Source organism: Pyxicephalus adspersus, chromosome 1 (assembly GCF_032062135.1).
Source record: "Pyxicephalus adspersus chromosome 1, UCB_Pads_2.0, whole genome shotgun sequence".
NCBI classification, from domain to species: domain Eukaryota; kingdom Metazoa; phylum Chordata; class Amphibia; order Anura; family Pyxicephalidae; genus Pyxicephalus; species Pyxicephalus adspersus.
In genome coordinates, this window is record NC_092858.1 from 68,861,395 (window position 1) to 68,880,748 (window position 19,354).

At 37.9% G+C, this 19,354-nt stretch overlaps 1 protein-coding gene across 3 annotated transcripts in view; it reads right to left on the minus strand.

The window, feature by feature from the left end:
- Positions 1-19,354, minus strand: part of REV1 (REV1 DNA directed polymerase) — a 35,126-nt gene that overhangs the window by 739 nt on the left and 15,033 nt on the right. For all 3 annotated transcript variants that reach the window (XM_072413342.1, XM_072413336.1, XM_072413339.1), the window contains 14 exons: positions 18,541-18,700; positions 17,897-18,025; positions 16,370-16,524; positions 15,866-15,985; positions 13,998-14,218; positions 13,036-13,208; positions 12,695-12,797; positions 12,413-12,572; positions 9,480-9,679; positions 8,388-8,609; positions 6,942-7,056; positions 5,271-5,488; positions 4,251-4,398; positions 746-848 (listed from right to left, as the gene is read on the minus strand). In XM_072413342.1, the coding sequence (XP_072269443.1) occupies positions 746-848; positions 4,251-4,398; positions 5,271-5,488; positions 6,942-7,056; positions 8,388-8,609; positions 9,480-9,679; positions 12,413-12,572; positions 12,695-12,797; positions 13,036-13,208; positions 13,998-14,218; positions 15,866-15,985; positions 16,370-16,524; positions 17,897-18,025; positions 18,541-18,700 (2,227 nt within the window). The remainder of the gene's footprint in view (positions 1-745; positions 849-4,250; positions 4,399-5,270; positions 5,489-6,941; positions 7,057-8,387; positions 8,610-9,479; positions 9,680-12,412; positions 12,573-12,694; positions 12,798-13,035; positions 13,209-13,997; positions 14,219-15,865; positions 15,986-16,369; positions 16,525-17,896; positions 18,026-18,540; positions 18,701-19,354) is intronic.

Sequence of the window (19,354 nt, forward strand, 5' to 3'; positions counted from 1 at the left end):
CTTTACTAGAGTTAGTAGTCTCCTCAGTTCCTGTAGTTTGTGTTACTTTTGAAGTGTGAATTTGGATGTCTTACTCTTTATAAAGATATCTTTCCTCTGTGCTCTCTGCTTTTGCTCCCCCACCCTCACCTGGAACATTTCCCTGTACATAATACAGGCCCCAATCTTCAAGAGGGGGAATAAAACCAAAACATTCTGCTAAACTGACTCCTCAGCCACAACCTGTAGAAGCGCTGCTACTAAACAAATAAGCTAGTTACATATGCTTTCAACAAATGTCAAATGTCAAAAAAAGAAAGACATCACAAAAGAACCTCAGACCTCATGTAACATTTCTACACAGAAAAGCCTTAATTGTGTATAATATGATAAGTGTATTGTGTGTTATAAAGAGCCCAGAACACCAATGTTGCTTTAGTTGTGCAGATAAATCAATTCAAAACTGGAGTGGATTTATTAAAGGAGTTTAAGTTATTGATTTGGCAAAATAAATGATACTTCACCTATTGAATGCAGTAAAAATTCACCCAATACCCAATCACATGCAAGGAACGAATTTTTGCCTAGAATATGATTGGATGGCTATCTTGGCTTTACCTCATCTTCTAAGCTTAAGTAAAATACTGCAAAAAGAAAAACTTACTTTGCTACGTGAACAGCGTTCTATATATTCTACACTTCTGATTGTCATGTGTACACAGCCCAGCTTGTTTTACATGGTGTTCAGATAAAAGATACAAGGTACCTTTTCATGTATTTTATGACCAGATCTAATTTCTCCAAGTCTTTTTCTTCTATTAAATCTGTGCAATATTTTACCACTTGTAATATATCTTCTTCCATAGGATCTGCAGAAACAAAGCATTAAACCATTATTTTACAATAGCAGGAAATAAGTTATCATCCCACACTCAATGCATGACTGACAAAAAACAACAGGCAGTACCAAGATCTGCACATCTTTGCTCAAACTTGATTTATGGAAAATCTTAGCAAATAACAAGGACTTCCGTCAGTCAGAAGAAAAAGAAAAAAAGTTCACTCATTTTTTTCCAAGTGGTACAGTTTGGGAAAAAATATATTGAACAAAAGGGATAGATTTTATCTTCTATTTTTGAATATTTGCTTGTTGGTAACATATTTCAGCTGCATCCAACATCCAAGGACGGTTGCTTCCTCCGTAAATTTGTATTGGAAGCTCTTGTCATACACCCAATTGTATGTAAAAGTATGCACACAGTGTGACCAACGTCCTCTCAGTCCGCACCCCTGCGCATAGACTTTCCAGCATGCTCAGCAACAGTCCACACACCTGAGTGGCCGTCACAGGGGAAGGTTAACCACTCTGTTAGCCCTTGCCACACACACCATCACAGGTAGACTGCCACCATGTGCTTAGATGCACCGTTACCCTTGGCAACCACAGTTATGTTTCTGCTTCTCTCAGTAATCGAAATATTTATAGTAGTGTCTTCAGGTTAGCAAGTTACACTATTTTTACTTGGACCATTCAGAGATTCAGCTTACACTTTTTAAAGTGTTTATTAAACCCCTAGCGATCTGATTCTGTCCAGATTTCCATGCGAAAAGCAGGAAATTTGCATGGAAATTTATTTTTTGTTGTAGACCTATAATTTTTAGGCATAACTCACTGCAATATGTCCAATAGTTCATAAATTTAAAAAACAAAAAAAACAAAACAAAAAAATCTATTAAAATAAATAAAAGAATAGTAAATAAGTAATATAGATGTACAGTAGCTTATATAATATATATTATATAAATATTTCTTTGTATAGAATCCAATACAAAATGATTTGAATGTCCCACTGCACCAACGTCAACCCCGTAGGACGTCTCTGCACTTCGCGGCTGGAGATGGAAGGGGCAGGACGTGTGCCCAGGAGTCACACCACCCCGAGTCACACACAGGAATACCGCTCAGGAGGTTAAGTTAAAAGCATATGAAACAGTGCAAAAACAATTACAGAAAAACAAGGACTAATCTAATAACAATAACAGAACTATAACAACAGCATAAAATAAAAAGGGAAAACTGAAATAATACTTAGGTAGAGTTGGTTTTCCTGGTCTAGGTTGCTGTGTAAAGTCCAAGTTATTAGTCACTGGGCTCCCTGCAGTGCTCAATGTGTCGTTGTCGTTAGCAACAAGATGGTATGAGTGAGAGCTGTCTCTGCTAGACTTAAGCTGCGTACAGGATCGATGCCATACGATCGTTCGCAGATATCGTGCAGGATCGTTCGTCGTTCGTTTACCAACGATAAAAATTGGAAGTGTGTACGCAGCTTTACATGGCTTTTCTACGCCGGCCACAGAGATCGGACTAATACAACAATCCAATGATAGCAGGGTGGGGGCTGTCTGAGGGACATAGATTAGGATGCTTGTAGACACTCCCAAGAGGCCCTTGTTCTGGTCATTATTAATCATTCCATAAGTACAGGTTTTATGAACTGCCAACCCCCAGATTATCAATCACCACAGAATAAGGAGTTCACAGAGACCACACTAGGCAAGTCTGGGACTTATGATTCACCAAGACAGGCTACATATGGATTCCCGGCTTTCCTGAGGCCTAGGAGACCTAGTTCTTGGTCTCAAAATGCTCCCCATACTGATCCAACTACTATTTTATAACGAATGGTATATTAGAAATATAAAAGATTATCAATAAATGGGTCAAAATACAGCTCAATGTTCAATCTGAGACACTCTGTCTAGCCTTATCTGAATCATATGAGTCTTGCAGACACAAAAACCAGACAGTCACAGCAGGTGTTGTGACCAGAGGGTCTGGAAGGTAGCTGTTTGTCAGAAAAAGAAATACCTAATAGGGCGAAATTTATGACCCTAGTCTGCTAGAGAGACAATTTCCAGACAAAGGCGTTTTAAAATAAGACAGTTTTATATTTAAAGGGAAGATCAGGACTTAAAATCACACACAGTTTTTAAGGTATTTAGGAGGATTAAAAGTCCCCCCCCCCAAAAAAAAAAAAAAAAAACACACAACGTCTACAACTCAAAAAGCCTGGTGGGTGTCTAAAGGTTGCTATAGTAGGTGCCCGGAAGCCCCATGGTTTTTCCACTACTCTAAATTCTCTTACTAAAATCTTAGTTTTATCTATGCAGAGCAGACCTTGGCAGCCTACCAGCCCCTCATGTAAACAGCCAGCAGGTATTTCTAAAGCTACGTACACACGGCAGATTTTTATCGCCCGATAATCGGCATCGGCCAATTATCGGGCGAAAATCTTCCGTGTGTACAGTCGGTGTCGTCTATCGTCCGGACGACCGACCTGCCGGATCCACGGACGATGGACGACAGCCGATCCTAATGAAAGGGAAGGGGAGAGCGTGCAGCAGGGTGCCGCTCCGTCGCTCTCCCCCTCCCCTCTCCATAGAGCATGAACAGTGCTGTATGTACAGCACCATTCATGCATCGTGCAGTCCCTTGTCGTTGGAAAGGATCGTGAAAGATCCTTTCCAACGACAAAAATTGCAAGTGTGTACGCAGCTTTAGCGATTAGAAACCAAATAAGCCTGACTCTAGAGAAGAAGAGGTCAACATCAAAACATTTAAAGGGACCTCAAGTGCAGCTCTTAACGTGTGCAATGGTTCTCATCTGGGTGTTATAGTGCAGATAAAGACACTGGTGTGTTGTACTGTGCTATGTATGCACACTGTGGTACAATTCAAAATGATCGCCAGTGCATTTAGTTCACATGGTAAAATGCACTACGTTGTGGTGATATGTGTTAACACAATGCAGAACATTGGATGATTGGTGTTGCACCATGATTGACAATGTTCAACCACCATGACACACATACAATGCAGCCTCCTCCTTCCATGTACATAGAATATCGCCCACACACGCACTAGATATAAAATGTACATGTCAATATAATACCTGGCATTTCTAGAAATAGAATCAGCTTTTGCCATCACAGTGAAAATTTTGGCACTAAAATGTGGTTTGAAAAATGGTCAGAATTTTCCAACCTGATAGGAATTTTCCATACAAAGTAAACAAACAGACAGCAAAACTTGATGCAAGCACACAAATTTCATTGACTAATTACACCATGTTAACTGTCGATAAATAAATCAAGCTGACGGTTTTGGCTACATTAATGCATCTAATTCAAGTCACAATAGCTCATTTGGTAAATCTATAAGAACACAGGAAGCCTGTGCACATGATTTTATAGATCTAATCAGCACTTACCGGAAATTGTTGTTATCCATTCTTTTAGCAGGGTTTTAACATCACTGAACTCTATGGCACCAGCCAAGTTGGGTGCTTTCGTTCTGTGGTGATTGCAACCTTCAGTTAGGGATTCTTGGGCATTGGAAGTTGAGGGACCTAATTCAACCTGAAATATAAAAATATATGTAACAGAAATAAATACTCAGATCTGTGCTCATAAAATGCATTGCAAAGTCTGTAAAAGTTCCACAAACACACATTGTGTGTGCACAAAATTGTCAGCACACTAAACTGTAACATGTATAACAGGTAATACAGGAATAGAACCAGGCCTCATCTTTATTGGAGGGTGTTGTAAGTGGCAGAATTAAAGCAGTGGTCATATCATATGAATACTAAAATGACGTATCTATCTTTAAATCTGCAGATTTTAATAAATAACCACTGATACTGCAATGGAGGTCTTTATTCAGACATCTTCTGTTATAGTGTGAAATATTCTTACCATCTCATTGCATTGTCAAACAAATGGCCATTTAACACACATGCAAGCATTATCCACTCCTGTTTCCACTGTCCTGCATTAAAAGCTCACACTGACAAATGTCTGCAGTAAATTGCTGAAGTGCATGTGCACAGAAAAACAAATATACAAAGTGCACAAAGCAAAAGTAAACATGATTTAGTTATGGTTTACCTCTATTTTAATTCTGCCTTCTCACACCCTCCTATATAGATGTGTGCGCTCACCATTGCATGGAGTACTAATGTGTGCTGCTGTGCCCAGTGTAATACAATGGTACCTTGGGCCCACTTTCTTCCTGGAACCTTTCCACCATCAAAGAACTGAAGGCAGTTGCAGGAATTGGCATTAGTCTAGCAGGAAATCTGAAGGATGCAATTTCATTAAATATATACTTTGCTAAATGAAATAGGAGGTAGGAATTTAATGTTATAATTATTTAAGTGAACAAATACTTCTATACATTTACCCGTTGAAGGTAGACAAAATATTCTAAAGATCATAGTCTGGGTTACCTGAGATTGCCCAAGTGGTATGGCTTCTTGTTTCAAGGATCCATGTTTAGGCTTCTGTGGACTCGCATTATACCCAAAGTTCTTAGCTGGACTACTGAAGAGCTTATTCTTTAAGGGACTCTGCATCTTCTTTATTGGACTGCCTACATTTTTCTTTCTACTTTTTTTCTTTGACTTTAGGGGAGGTCGTTTTAACTGCAGCAAAGGATTCTTTGAAACTGAAAAACACAAACAAAGACCCAATGGTAACATGACTGAATGCAGAAGTCATTCCTTTAGCACATTTGTGCTGTGATGTTTCCAGCCTTAGAATACAATTCCTTCTTTGTCTAAATAGATCGTCAATGAATAAATGAAGCAGTTATTCTGAATAATGGTTTTGTTTTGTTTTTTTAAATAATTCTAGCAGCCATTTAATCACACAATTCGTCCCTCCTATCAATTTATACTCCAGTGTATTGGTTAGATAACTTACCAGTGATAGTGATAGGACAAACATTTCTAGAAAGACATATGCATTAGGGCTGGGGCACAGCTGATCACAAAAGGTAGATGCTTAAAGTGGAACAAAATGTAAAAAACAATATAATGAGCAGGCAGGTTATTTATTGCAAAAAAGGCGAGCAATGTTACTGCTACAATAAAAGAAACTTGCCTGCCTGTTCTCAATGATTTTTGTATGCTGTATACCTTGGCTGCCAGAATGCATTAACTACCAGCGCATGCAAAGATGTTATGTTATTCTGTCTAATCTGGATGGCTAAAGATTATGAACTTGGAAAAGGACCCGGTCAAGGCTGTGGCACTTGTGACTTTGTGATTTTTTATTTTTTCAATTCATTTCCGCTTCCCGGTTACAAAACAGGTAAAAATGATGGTGTTATGCTGTGGTCTATCCTCATAAGTGAATGCAAGCACAAGCTCCCAACTAAACTTAAATTGAACAAAGCAGCTTACTTTTGTTATTTACACCAATCATTATGATTGCTTTAGTATCACTTTTGAACTGAACTTTACAATTTTATTGTGTAATTGCTTATTATCCACACAACTAGGTCCTCCATGCCTCCGATTGCCTTTGATTTTCTGTTAACCAACTGAAGTCTTATAATTGCTTACCACCTTCTTCATGTTATTCTACAAGTTCTGTCCCTCCTAGATACATGGTTTTAACCATAATGCAGTAATGGCAACTATTGTAGTTTATACCTATTGTTCTTCCTGCATTAGGTGACACATGATTAGCCCCTTTCACGGGCTGAATACGGAAGGGGTAGGAAATGAGCTGTAGTGGAATGTGAAAGCACATTTGACATATGAAACACAAATTCTGTCCATTCTGTATACTTCTATGCTGCTTGTTTCACTTGTAAAACCACTTCCTAACAGAATTTGTCTTGTTCAGTTTTGGGATTAGTTAAGCGTTTAAATTAGCAGTGCTAAAATGTTCAAATTAGCTATGCCACTGAACTCCAATAATCTATAAAGAAATCTCCAATAAAGTGTCTATTCAGCACATGCAATACATAACTAACAGAAGAATGAAGAAATTGAAGGTCAGTGATTTAGATACAAGAAAAGAGGTGCCAGATATGACTTTAAACAAGAAATTGCCAGCTGGTTCAGTGCTCAACTCGAAGGTGAAAGAAGCTTTAAAACACGGTGCCTTACCCAGTACAGAGTTTGTACCAATGCTGCCGTCTGGTTGCCTGTTCCTTTGACCATATGCAGCTCTTAACTCTTCCTGAAGATCAGCAGGCAGAGCAGCAAACACTTCTGGGTCTACCTATTAGAACAAAGCAACACACTTAGATTACTTACAATTATCAAAGCCCATAAAAAATGACAAAGCTGTAATTAGTGAATTGTATAGTTCCATAGAGAAGATATATGTAATTTTATGGACTGCATGATGGAAGGGAAAATTTATAATGCAGAAGAAAGTTACAAAAAAAAAATAAATTTATGAAATTAAGGCAAAGGACGAACAACCCTACCCAAAGGTGCTGATATATGAAGTAGGAAAACAAAGATACAATAATGGCTTGAGAATAAATGAGTTAATTACTTAAAATAATTTAGTGGTTCAATTATAAGGCTTCTGAAGGTTTACAAACAAAAAAAACCATTTAAAGCATTACTTAAAGTGGAACCAAACCAAAAAAAATTACACTTACCTTTAATCCTGCAGGTCCCTCGATGGCGCTGGTCATTCCCACGATCAGGTCTTGCGTCGTCCTGGAACTGCTCTTCGTCCCGGCGCTGAGGAAGCGCCAGGCGCCACCATCTTCCTTCTTCTCTTCCTTCTTCTTTGTTGGTCTTCTTGGCACGTCACCTGATCTCGCACTACTCAGGTGCGAGATTGGGTGACATAGCCTGCTGTAAAGCGGGAAAAAAAAAGGTGCCAATCTCACTGCGCTTGTGTGAGATCGGCATCTCTTTCCCTTAATAGAAAAAATGCCCCTTCTGGGCATGCGCAGAAAGAAACACCTAGAGCCTCCCGGGATGCATGATGTAGGTGTACCGGGAGGCACTGGGCTCCCATTCAGCCTTGATAAGTAAAGTGAAAATGTTGAGTTTAGGCAAAAAAAGTGTTCTCATTTTTTTATTCATTTAAGGGTCAGTAAAAACATAAATGTAGCATGAAACAATGGCAGCACAGGCAGATGTCACAGCTGTTGCTGTCAGTGAGACATCTTTCACTCTAGATTTATATAATAGTTTCTTAAAATAGCCATGTGCCCCGCCCCCAGTTGTTGTTGCCATAGGAATCCAGTAACCCCCTAATTAATATCAGATTTCTACTGCTCACCTTTTCTTCTGTTCTAATTGAAGCCTTAAAGTAATTTTTATTACTTTATACATCAAAGAAAACCCCCAAAAGAAGTAAAAAAAAAAAAAAAAAACACAAATAAGTGTCTTAACTTCTTCCAAGATAACCATTCAAAAAATAAAATAATTTCCTTTAAAACTCTATTGAAGGTACTATTTGTATCTCACAGTGCAAATCTCACTGCCATCTTGTTGTTTAGCTAATGATAAATGCACCTACAGGTACAATATATAAATATTTAATGAGTGCGGTTTATGCCTATTGTTGGAAGTGACAATCCTCACCTGTGAATATGCTGGTAAGGCAATGACATTAATTCCGGCCTCTTCTCCTTGCTCTGACAGCTCTGGGATCTGTAAAAGGACAGTTGCCACTGGCTGCTCGGCGCTCTCTCTATCTGGGGGCTCTCTCCTGTTCTCAGAAGGTGGCCTATGCTGTGCAGCAAATGTCTGCTCCACCTGTTCCCTGATATCTGGTGGAAGAGCTTCCAGGACGGATGGGTCAATCTGCAAAAGAAAAGACAACACTGACTAAAACATGGCAAACTATACAAGTTACGTGGATACATAAAGTGCTACAAAACACACACCTGTAGTAGCTACTTTACTTTAAAATATCCCTAATCTGGCAGGCACAAGACAAGTGAACACAGCCCAGAAGAGATTTTCCCATGTCAAATCATTTGTCAATAGGACATGGAATGTCTTGAAGACTTTTTCCAGCAATTAGGACTACTTTTACTTGATAAGAGGGTGCCTTTTCACTGAGGGAACCAACCCTGAACTTTTTAGATTTTCACAAAATTTACAGCAGAATCTAAATGTTCTAGAAGGGCTTCAAGCATAAGGGAATGATGAGCACCAATGCAGTGGCATGCAGAATTTTTCCCATTCTCAAGAGGGGCCAACACGTTAGGGTCAAATGCAGGAGCAGATACCATGATCATTAGTTTACCTTAAAGGGGTTCTCCATTTAGTCTCTAAAGGGATTACCATAAAGTGTAGCAGGGTCAACACTAGACGTAATGCCCCCAAAAGTACTAGAAGAACCTAAACCCTTGTAGTAATTCAATTTTACCACATTCCTACAGAGGTGGGTTAAATGGGAGACATGGAAAAGGGAGAATAAAATCGATCTCTCAATAGTAGGGCAAGAAGAAGATGAAATATTTTGAGACCATCATACTTGAACAGCATGCTGTCAGCTTTTTGTATATGTGATTAAAGCATGTGTACAGCAGCCTGACCACATAAACGGGCCTATGTGAATATGTTTAAGGGATACTCAGTCATAGCAATGGATCCAACCCCCCAAAATAAGTAAATGAGAAAAAATCAGATAATTATAACAGTAGCCTTGTAAAAGAAACCACCAACCTGAGAAGGAGATGGAACTTCAATAGTGAAATTAACTCTTGACTTTACACTGATAGGAGTGTGCAGGCCATTTTTCCTCACAGGAGAAGCTGCCTTGCTGGTACTGGGATCTTGGCTGGAAGCTTCACATTTATTAGAAGTAATGGAAGCACATGTTCCTGAAGCTGATGAAATCTCAACATCCAAAGCAGCAACAAAAACTGTGGGAAGCAAAAAAACAAAACCCACTAAATAATGTGAAAAGACCACACGGAAACATTTCAGGTAAAGTACACCTGTGAGCATCAATAAACATGTAAATGCTTTGTGGTATTATTAAAATAACTTACAGTGCTTTATTAAAAAAAAAAAAAACATTATAAATGCTTAGCATTAACCTGCCAATAAATCTTCTGAAAGTATATGGCAAGTACGGTGGTCCGTGGCTCTGGTCGGTGTACCCCCTAGCGGGGTCAGAGCCCCGGACCATGTCTCCCATATGGATCGCAGGCCCAGGGCTCAGACCTGCGATGGGAGAGTGGGTGGATTCTGGCATTATGACATCACTCTGGGGGGAAAGTGTCTTCCCCTTTGAGTGACACACGGCTCCCCGCGCATGCGTGGTACGGAGTCCATGAAATTAGTGGTCTGTGACAACCAAAAGGTTGGTGACCACTGATCTACATGGCTGAAATGTGAAGTTCTGACCAGGAAAGCTCCACAATAAATATTCCAGTTGCTGAACTGAGACTTAAGGTTTCTCTCTGATGGCTGACATACACCGCTGCCATGGAATTGTCCAACTTATAAATAAAATTTCCTTCCAGCAGAATGGTCCAACACAATAGAGACAGCCAAATTGGCCAAAGCGATGCTGATCAGGACTGGGTGCTCAGTCATGAGGATATAGCAACCGTTATGAGGATTTTTCTGAAGATCGAAAAAAAATAATTTTACCTTTTTCCAGAGTTGGATTTTTGAAATACCAAAGCTCTGGAGGAAAACATAGGTGCCTCAAAGGAGGCTACCGACAGGCCCAAGATTTCCATGTAAAATCAGATGATTCCTGGATTGGATAGTTTAACTCTGAGATTGGAAAGAATGAAGTTTCTTATGTAGGAGGAAGACTTTAACCTGAGTTGTGTCCAAAACAAGACCCAGATATACTCTAAATGATTGTGTTCCAGCACTGATTTATGAAAGTGCAGGATCTATCTGAACTGCTGTAAAATCTGGACAGTCAAAGACATGTTGTCGGACAGAGCTCATGTAGTTTCCTCAACTGGTAGTCACCTCAGTATCCCACAATGCAGATTACACTCTAAGCCAGCACTTTGTGCACCCAGAGGAAAATAGGTTGGAGACATTGAAATGCTGAAAAGGTGGGAATATGCAGGTATGCATTCTTGATGTCAACAGAAGCACATTAGGAGAGAGGCGGTTTTACAGTCTCGAACTTCCACTGAGAAAAATGAGTTCTCGTGACACCAGAAGAGCCCTTGATTAATGATAGATGTTCTACAAACCAGCAAGTTACCAAGGTATTCTACTCCTGTGAACTGACATAATAACCATGCGAGAAATAACGTTCCACAAACTGTCACCACTGAAGTTAAAAGCTACAGTAGTTTTTATCATTCATTTTATAAGTGAGAGATCAACTACATAAATATTAAAGTAATTTTGAGAGACTTTCACCAATTATCTCTGATAAAGCATAGTCACCAACAAATAGGGTGAAGAGCAGTGCTCACCAGTAGTTGCATAAAAGGCTTTCAATCATTTTATCAGTAATGGTGATCAGTTTATTATGGTGGAGCACTTCCAGAACCACAGTGGGAACAGCCCCTTTTTTGTTAAAAAAAAATCCTTTTAAAACAGTTACAAGTTAGAAGGAGCAAACAACGTGTCAGGGTGTTTCCTATCTCAATAGAAAAAGAGATGTGGAAATGTCTTTGAAGCCTGAGGTGCTCTAATAAACAGAGATTGGAAACAGAACATGTAGTGGGTGCACTAGTATAAGTCAGTGAATAACTAAGTGATTTGATTCCTAAGGTCTGGCATGATTAATAAAAAACCTCAGCCCAAACTGCAAAGAAACTGCCCACACCTAATGTATCTATAGTAAAGGCTCAAGTACACACAAAGCCTAGATGAACAAAACAAATGTATGTGGGCAGCAGGAATAGACCAAAGTTTTAAGTTCTATTTCAAGAGCGGGGAGATGCTTTCTTGAAGCAGTATGGAGGAAAAGAAAACTTGTATGTGTCAGTCTAACCGGTAATGTTATTGATCAGTCACACAGTATCCACCCCTTTTGCAACAGAAAGGCGATTTATTAATATAATAAAGAAAACACATTAAAAAAAGTTTGTGGCTATGAAAAAAGTGATATTTAGAGACATGTATCAGGGTTCTCCCCAGGCCCTTTTAGCTGGGCGCACCACCCGGCACTTTTCAGCACCCACCCGGCTGTTTTTGGGTGGTTACTAAAGAGTTTGGTCACAATACAGGGGCTGCCACCCACCTAAAATTTCTTCCCACCCGGCTTAAAACAAATTCTGGGTTGAGCACTGTGTATGATAATGGATACGACCCCCTAACACACATAGGGATGAATATTCCCATGCTAAAACTGAAGAAAAACTGATCCATGACACTTATTGTCTTAGCTTAGAAAACAGCAAAATCAGACTACAGACAGTTAGGAGGCATGCTATAAACCAGAGTTTCCAATAAATTCATTTTGTTTTAGCTATTTCACCAGATGCAGAACTCACATGTATCATTCAAGGGTTCAGTTGGTAGCCATATATATAGCCATATGTTATGTATATGCTTGTTTAAAAACCAGCCAAAAAACATTGGATAGAAAAGGTCTAAAATTCATCGGATAACACACCTTTCATGCACAAGAAACATAATTATATAGCCCTCTTTATGTAGCAGATTACCTGTCTTGTTCTCCGGTCCTTCTAAAGGCTTCTTTTTTTTCTGTCCATGAAACATGTCAATCAGCGAGCGGGACCCTCCAGGCATCAGGCAAGATTTTACTGACAAGGGCCCAAAATTATTTGTGTTTGCTGATACCAACTGGTGCATTTGAAGTCCCACCTTATAAAATACAGAACACACAAAAGAGTGAACAAAGAATATGTCATTCTAAACTTTTTTCCCATTGCCAAATGCAAATATGGCATTTATGTAGCCATTATGTAGTCATTAAATATACTTACTCCTCTCATATCCGAAACATTCAGCTTCATTGAATGAAACATTTTTAGAACCTCGTTTCCAATTACTTTGGCATTATCTGTTGCTTGTTCTAGGGTTGCTGTCCTATTAAAAAAATATATTTTTACCCACTTTGAAGTCAAGACTATTAAAAACTGTACAATAAAATCAATATAGGATATAAAGATAAAATAATATGTGAAGTGGGTATTAAGGGTTAATATATAAGTTTAAATGGAATAAACAGTGTTGCACAATGTTCAAGAAAGTGTGATCAGTTGAGAACAATAAAAGTATTACACAATACCAGGAAAACTGAAAGTTAGCCCCATAGTATCTTCACCTTGCTATATTATCGCAGATTCCATGACCTCCATATTTTGCTGGTTCTATGGGTGCTCCAGCTTTTCGCACCATGATCTTAAGAGTGAGTTTTCTTCCCTTCATTTTCGCGGTCTCAAGCCTTTTCTGAATCTCTTCTGAAAGGTTGATCAAAAAGGCCTCTGCTTCACTAACCTGAAAACAAATGTCTCTAATCAGATCCGGCAGCTGGTAACACCACAAAAGGATCATTCTCCAGATACGTAAATTTAATCTAACCACTTTTTAATGTAGCTTTTAAAACAAATATTAAAATCGGTATATAGGTAATATAATGTTTACTCATATTAATTTATGCTATACAAGAAACTTACTGGCTGTTCACTGGCCATTCACTTTCTACTACCGGTATATGAATAAATCTTGACAGTAAGGAAGTTGAAGTTTTTATAAATGTTAATAAAAGACAGATGTTTTCACCAAAAAATACTCCTTTTGAAATGGACTGGTGAACAGTATGGTGGAGGAAAACTTCCTTGTTGTCACCTATACCTATACGTAGTAGATTTCTGAATGAAGGAGAAAAAATAAAAAATGCCCTACACCCTGGTAAACTAAATGAAAAGTTTCCTCCAGTGCAGAGGAATCAGACTAATTCAGAATCAGACTAATGTTAGGGAATTCAGCCTTCCTACCGATGGGGATAAGGAAAGCTGAAATTCCTTTGAAACCATGCCTCCATCCCATGGTACAAAGCAGGAAAAAAAAAAGAAAAAAAAGGAAACCACAGGAAAAAGAGACAAGGAATGATACACAATTAGGAAAGGTCAAAAAATGTAAAACTGCATGTAAAACTGCTACCACATTAAATACATTTTTTGTTAGCAATCCCTAATACCTGCAAGAAAAAGGTCTATAGAAAACTTCTTTAAAGTATCTCGGTCACTAGGAAGACCTGGCTTTTGAATTATAAGTTGCATGTACCTGGGTGAAACGGATTCCATAGTTGATCTCAGCAGAAACAGATTTTCTTTCCTTTTCCCTTCTAATAGGTCGATCATCTAATCCTCTGCAGAATCGATACAACATCTGACCTGTTTTAGGCCCAAATTCTTTCTGAAGTTTAGACATTGAAAGATTCTGAAGATCACCACAAGTCTTCACATTTATTGATGCCAATTTAGATTCCATAGACCGACCAACTCCTAGATGTAATGATTTAGGAGGTAAAGGAAATATATTTATTAGTAGCGTTAATCTCTAATCCCCCCCAGTGGTAATCCCGAGTGTGACACGGGGTGGAGTGTGACACGGAAGTGAGTCACACTCGGGGTCGCTAAAAAGATTTAAAAAACCACTTACCTTGTTAAATGCGTCAGAGCCGGGGGGAGGAGCAGCAGGAAATTTAAATAATTTTGTATTAGATTCAATACAAAATAGCTGTATTGAGTCCAATACAAAGAAATCTCGATATAATATATATATATATATATATATATATATATATATATATAATTATATTTTATATATTATATATGCCACTATACAGTTATATTACATGTATCACTATTTTTTAACAGATTTGTGTGTTTTTTTTTATTTAAAGTTTATTAATAAATGTAATAAATATTGGACATATTTCAGTGAGTTATACCTATGAAATATTTTCATGCACAAAAAAAGTAATGCTTTTTGCGTTGAAATACGGACAGAATTAGAAGAAACTTTCTCCAGAGTGACGTCAAGATGCCAGGACCCACCCATTCTCCCATCCCAAGTTTCGAGACACAACCCGCCCACCATCCTGAGCCTGCAATGTATACGGGAGACATGGTCCACGGCTCTGGTGTACCGGTGTACAGCAGCTGGTCTTTGTGCTTTCACGGTCCAGCTGTCGGACCCCTGTTTTAGACAACTATAGATCTTTAAGGTCCTGAATGAGCCAGGTCTTTCAACATCTGCTGACAAGTTTTTTTTGTAATCGTTACACATTTTGCAGGCTTGCTAAAAATTTAAAAGTTTATGCAGAGTGCTGTAATGAATTGGTGGATAGTGCCAAAATACAATCATATTAAAGTAGGAATTTGTGAATTAAGGAAATATCAGCACACCAAAATACTAGTAAAGACCCCCGCCCATTTTCCCAACATCTTTAAATGACCCTACAAATGCTCTTTTGGCATAAATCCCTACAGAATTATTCTAAAATCTTCTGGCAAGCCTGTCCAGAACAGTGGAATCTGTTTCAGCACACGGGATGGGGGCTAAGTTCAAATTAATGTCTGTACTTTTGGAATGGGATATAAGCTAGTATAGATGTGATGGTCTGTCACCCATATAAATGTAGTACGTAACCGTAATGGTAAACAACCATTAATTTAATAAATATTACATGAATGTACTGCTTGAGCATTAATATTTTCTACTAAATTTAATGTAATCAACTAGATTTGTTCCTGTAGCAAACATAAATCCTCCTCCAAATGTAACCAAGACTGCAATCTAGAGATCACTGCACAGTCTTGATCAAAATCTTTTCACAAATCACATTCATAACTACTGCAATGCCAGGCGTTCGGAAAATTACTATTATTAAGACTCAACATTACAAATCACATAACTAGTAAACCCAATATCATGAAAACATATTCATTTCAATTCAAAGATAAATATTAAAAGCAAGGTGACATATTAGAAGTTAGTTTTTTCGGCACACAGCAGATATTCAATCTAGACTGTATGTGAAACTCCAAAATGCACACTGAGGCCTTAATGGCTAACAAAGCAGTTTTTAATTTTAGGGGGAGAACAGAACATATGAAAACTTAACTGAAAAACAAAGTGACAATTACCTGGTAAACTTGTGACCAATTGACCTCTAATAAAATCATCTACTTGGTCGGGTTTTAAGTGATACTGTCCATCAGGTTTAGCCTTCCTAGTGGCCATCCTAGCCAGAAGAATGTTTGATCCTGGAGAGAAAAAACGCAATTAGTTGCTCCCACGTGAACATACTACACCTATATGGGAAAAAAAAGATGGCCTGACTACTACATGTATTGGTCAGCTTTATATAGTCCACCTGATTTTTATCATGTGGAAAATATGGGGCGATTATGGTAAAAAAAAAACTTGTCTGATTGCTATTGCCTCCCACAACTAAGCAGTTACCAGGATAGTGCCTGGCTGTCCCCTCACCTTTACCTAAACAGAAATGCTCATCCAACCCAGGAGTTCTTGTTCATAGCGGCAGCTGCCACAGCAGATTTCCAGAAATCAGTAGATCAGGCGTCAACACAATTTTTTGAGGTCTATGACCAGCTTGGTTTACAAAAGAAAATAATAATAATACAAACCCATTCCAACAGAAGCTGAACACAAAGTTTTCTCTTTAATTTCGGCACGAATAGCACTAGCAACTTCATCAGGGGTGAGTTTCGTCTCTGCAATGATTTCTGTGATATCAACAAGGGCTTCATCACAGCTCGCTGCTTCAATGTCATGAGTGTAACTAATGGATCAAATCACAAAGAAAGATGGTATGAAGAACAAGGTGTAATGTAGATTTTTAGAAAATATTCAGTTACATACAGTCAACATACCTATACTGGTATAGGGAAATGAAACTACTTACTTGAGTCTCTAATCTAGAAAATCTTACAATCTAATATCCTGACCTCTATTTAACAAACAATCACAGTGTAATGGTATGAATGGGAAAATAATTCTTCATAAAGATGAGTGTTGGCTTGGTAATTGTAGACAGTCCCACTACAAAACTTGTGAAAGCAATGTTAGTTTTGGGGCAGAGCACATTTTAGCAACACACAGTGACGTGCTTACTTTACAATTAAAGCTACATTAATACACTAGATTATTGTCTCCCAAGATAAACAATGTCTCAATGGTACAATGGTCCCCAATATAGTTGTTCATTGATCCACAAGGACAAATTTGATTAACTGAGTAGGGACATCCTCTGTTTTTTCCAATGGAAAAGTGTTTACAGCACTTGTACATTCTCCTATCATTGTAAATGATTATGAAAAAACAATTCCAGTGACAGAAATCCAATGTAGGTATAGAGCCTAACATTGCTTTTGGTACCAGGCAGTGACTGAATCCATATATCCAGTGATATTGGATCCTAACAGGTGATAACACACAGCTTTACAGCTCCTTAAAATAGTGAATGAGAACGTATAACACTTCCAATATGCAATGCGTATGTTAATATTCCCCTTGCAAAATGCCCTGTCAGAAAAAATGTTACACTTTGACAGCTAGCAGCTGACAATGTAAGTGGTTGATCTCTGCCTCGCTGTCAGTAATAGTGCTTGTCCTCACTATCAATCCACTCCCAATAAGCTTTGATAATTCTCACTGAGAAAAAAACAAAACAAAAAAAAAAAATATATATATATATATATTTATTTATTTATTTTTTTACAAAACTAAATAAGGATTAAAACCATATAAACCCCCATGATACTGTAAAACCTATATGATTGTTAAATGTAAATACCGGTATATTACGTGTCAAAATGAATTTCAGTAAGGTCAAAATAAATGTGTTGTGAAACAATATTGTTAACCTTTAAAACAAAAAAGATTTATTAATATGTATATTTAATTTTAGGAACATATGTATATATGAATACATGCCTCATTTAACATGGACAATAATAAAAGTGTAATGTTTTATTGAAAATTGTTTTCAAGTCAATACCTTAAAATCCCTTATGGGGAAATCCTAAAAAATGTTTCTTTTAGTTTAATTAAAATTTTACAGACCCCTAAAAAAAGGCAACACAAGAAACAAAAGTAATGTACTGAGTATTAATAAAATTGTAAGAGGAATTACAATTTCAAAGAATTTTTACCTTGCCAATGTTCTATACAAGGTCATGGAAACTTCTTTGTATGCATCAAAATCATATGGGACAACTTGCAAATCAGGACAAAGCTGCTTAGCTTTTCCAAACATCATTCCATTTCTCACGCCAGCCTGTCTGGAAAACAAGGACAAAAGCTGATGATTCATAGATGCACAAAACTGGTAGAATATTGCTTGAATTGAAACTGATACATAAACATAAAGCCAAGCATATAAGGCAAGAACACAGAAACATCATGCAGGTAGTGTCCCAAAATTAATTAAGTTTATGAAGCTCCTCACTGTAGTAAAATGACAGAGCATGTCTTTGAGAATAAAATAGAATCAATAAAATCATTTAGACAACAATTTGTAGAAACCCTTTTTAACAACTTTTACATATTTTTTAAAAAGCCTATGTGCCTTCAAAATTGCTAGAAAATGCGACTACTCCAGAAGAGTCAATTCCCTAACACAGCCCTCCTTATTCCCTGAGGTGTTTAATTATATGTGTTGGCCCTATTTTTACTTGATTAGTAACAAGTGTTGTTCTAAGATTTATACATGTAGGAAAGGACTTTAGACAAAGTTCACATATTGGGTATCACTGTAATCAGTATATATCATACAGTAAATGACATCTGGCTTTACCTTGCTTCATAACTGCATGATGCAATTTCTGCCAATGACAGCTGTGAGGTATCCAGGTCCATATCATTCTTCTGCACAGGGATTGGATTGTCCCGTTTACAACTACCCTGGTCCAGGCCGTTTTGTAGATCACAGTCCACATTGCTCTCTGCAGATTGCTCTTGTGTATTTACAAAAAGATCAGGGTAATTATCAATTTTTAGAAATTTAAAATCATGTTTTTTCCTAATCAAATAATGAACAGTCTGCTTCTGTAATAAACACATAAATGTAGCAACCTATGACACCACCCAGTCCTCAAGCTGCCAAATTGAAGCCAACATCCTACACAGGAATTACAAACCAAAATACTTTTAATTTAGGAAAAAACAGGATTCCTGAAATTCCTTCAGAATACTTTCTGTGACACAGGCATAGAACAATTATACAAATTAGAAGTCTGATATTATCCTAAATTTCCAATTTGTATGCCTTTTCCAAGCCAAGATAAGAAAAGGTCAGCAATGGTAGCTCTTTTATTTCTCTCATTGCAAGTTTTCATTAACTGCCTTCGCGGTATTCCCAGGTGTGGCTCAGGGGTAATTATACATGCCAAAAGCGGTAACCCCGAGCCACACACGGGGTAGGAAAAAAAAACTCCTATCGGCTCCCCTTGATCCAGCAGCATCCTTGGCGATCCCTGGCCGCCTTCTGCATCACATCCCCGGGCTCGATCGATGTGATGCTTGAAGCATCGGTACGCCAGGGAGCTGTGGCTTGGCGGGAAATTTAAAAGCAGATTACATTGTAATCTGCTTATAAAACATTAATTGCA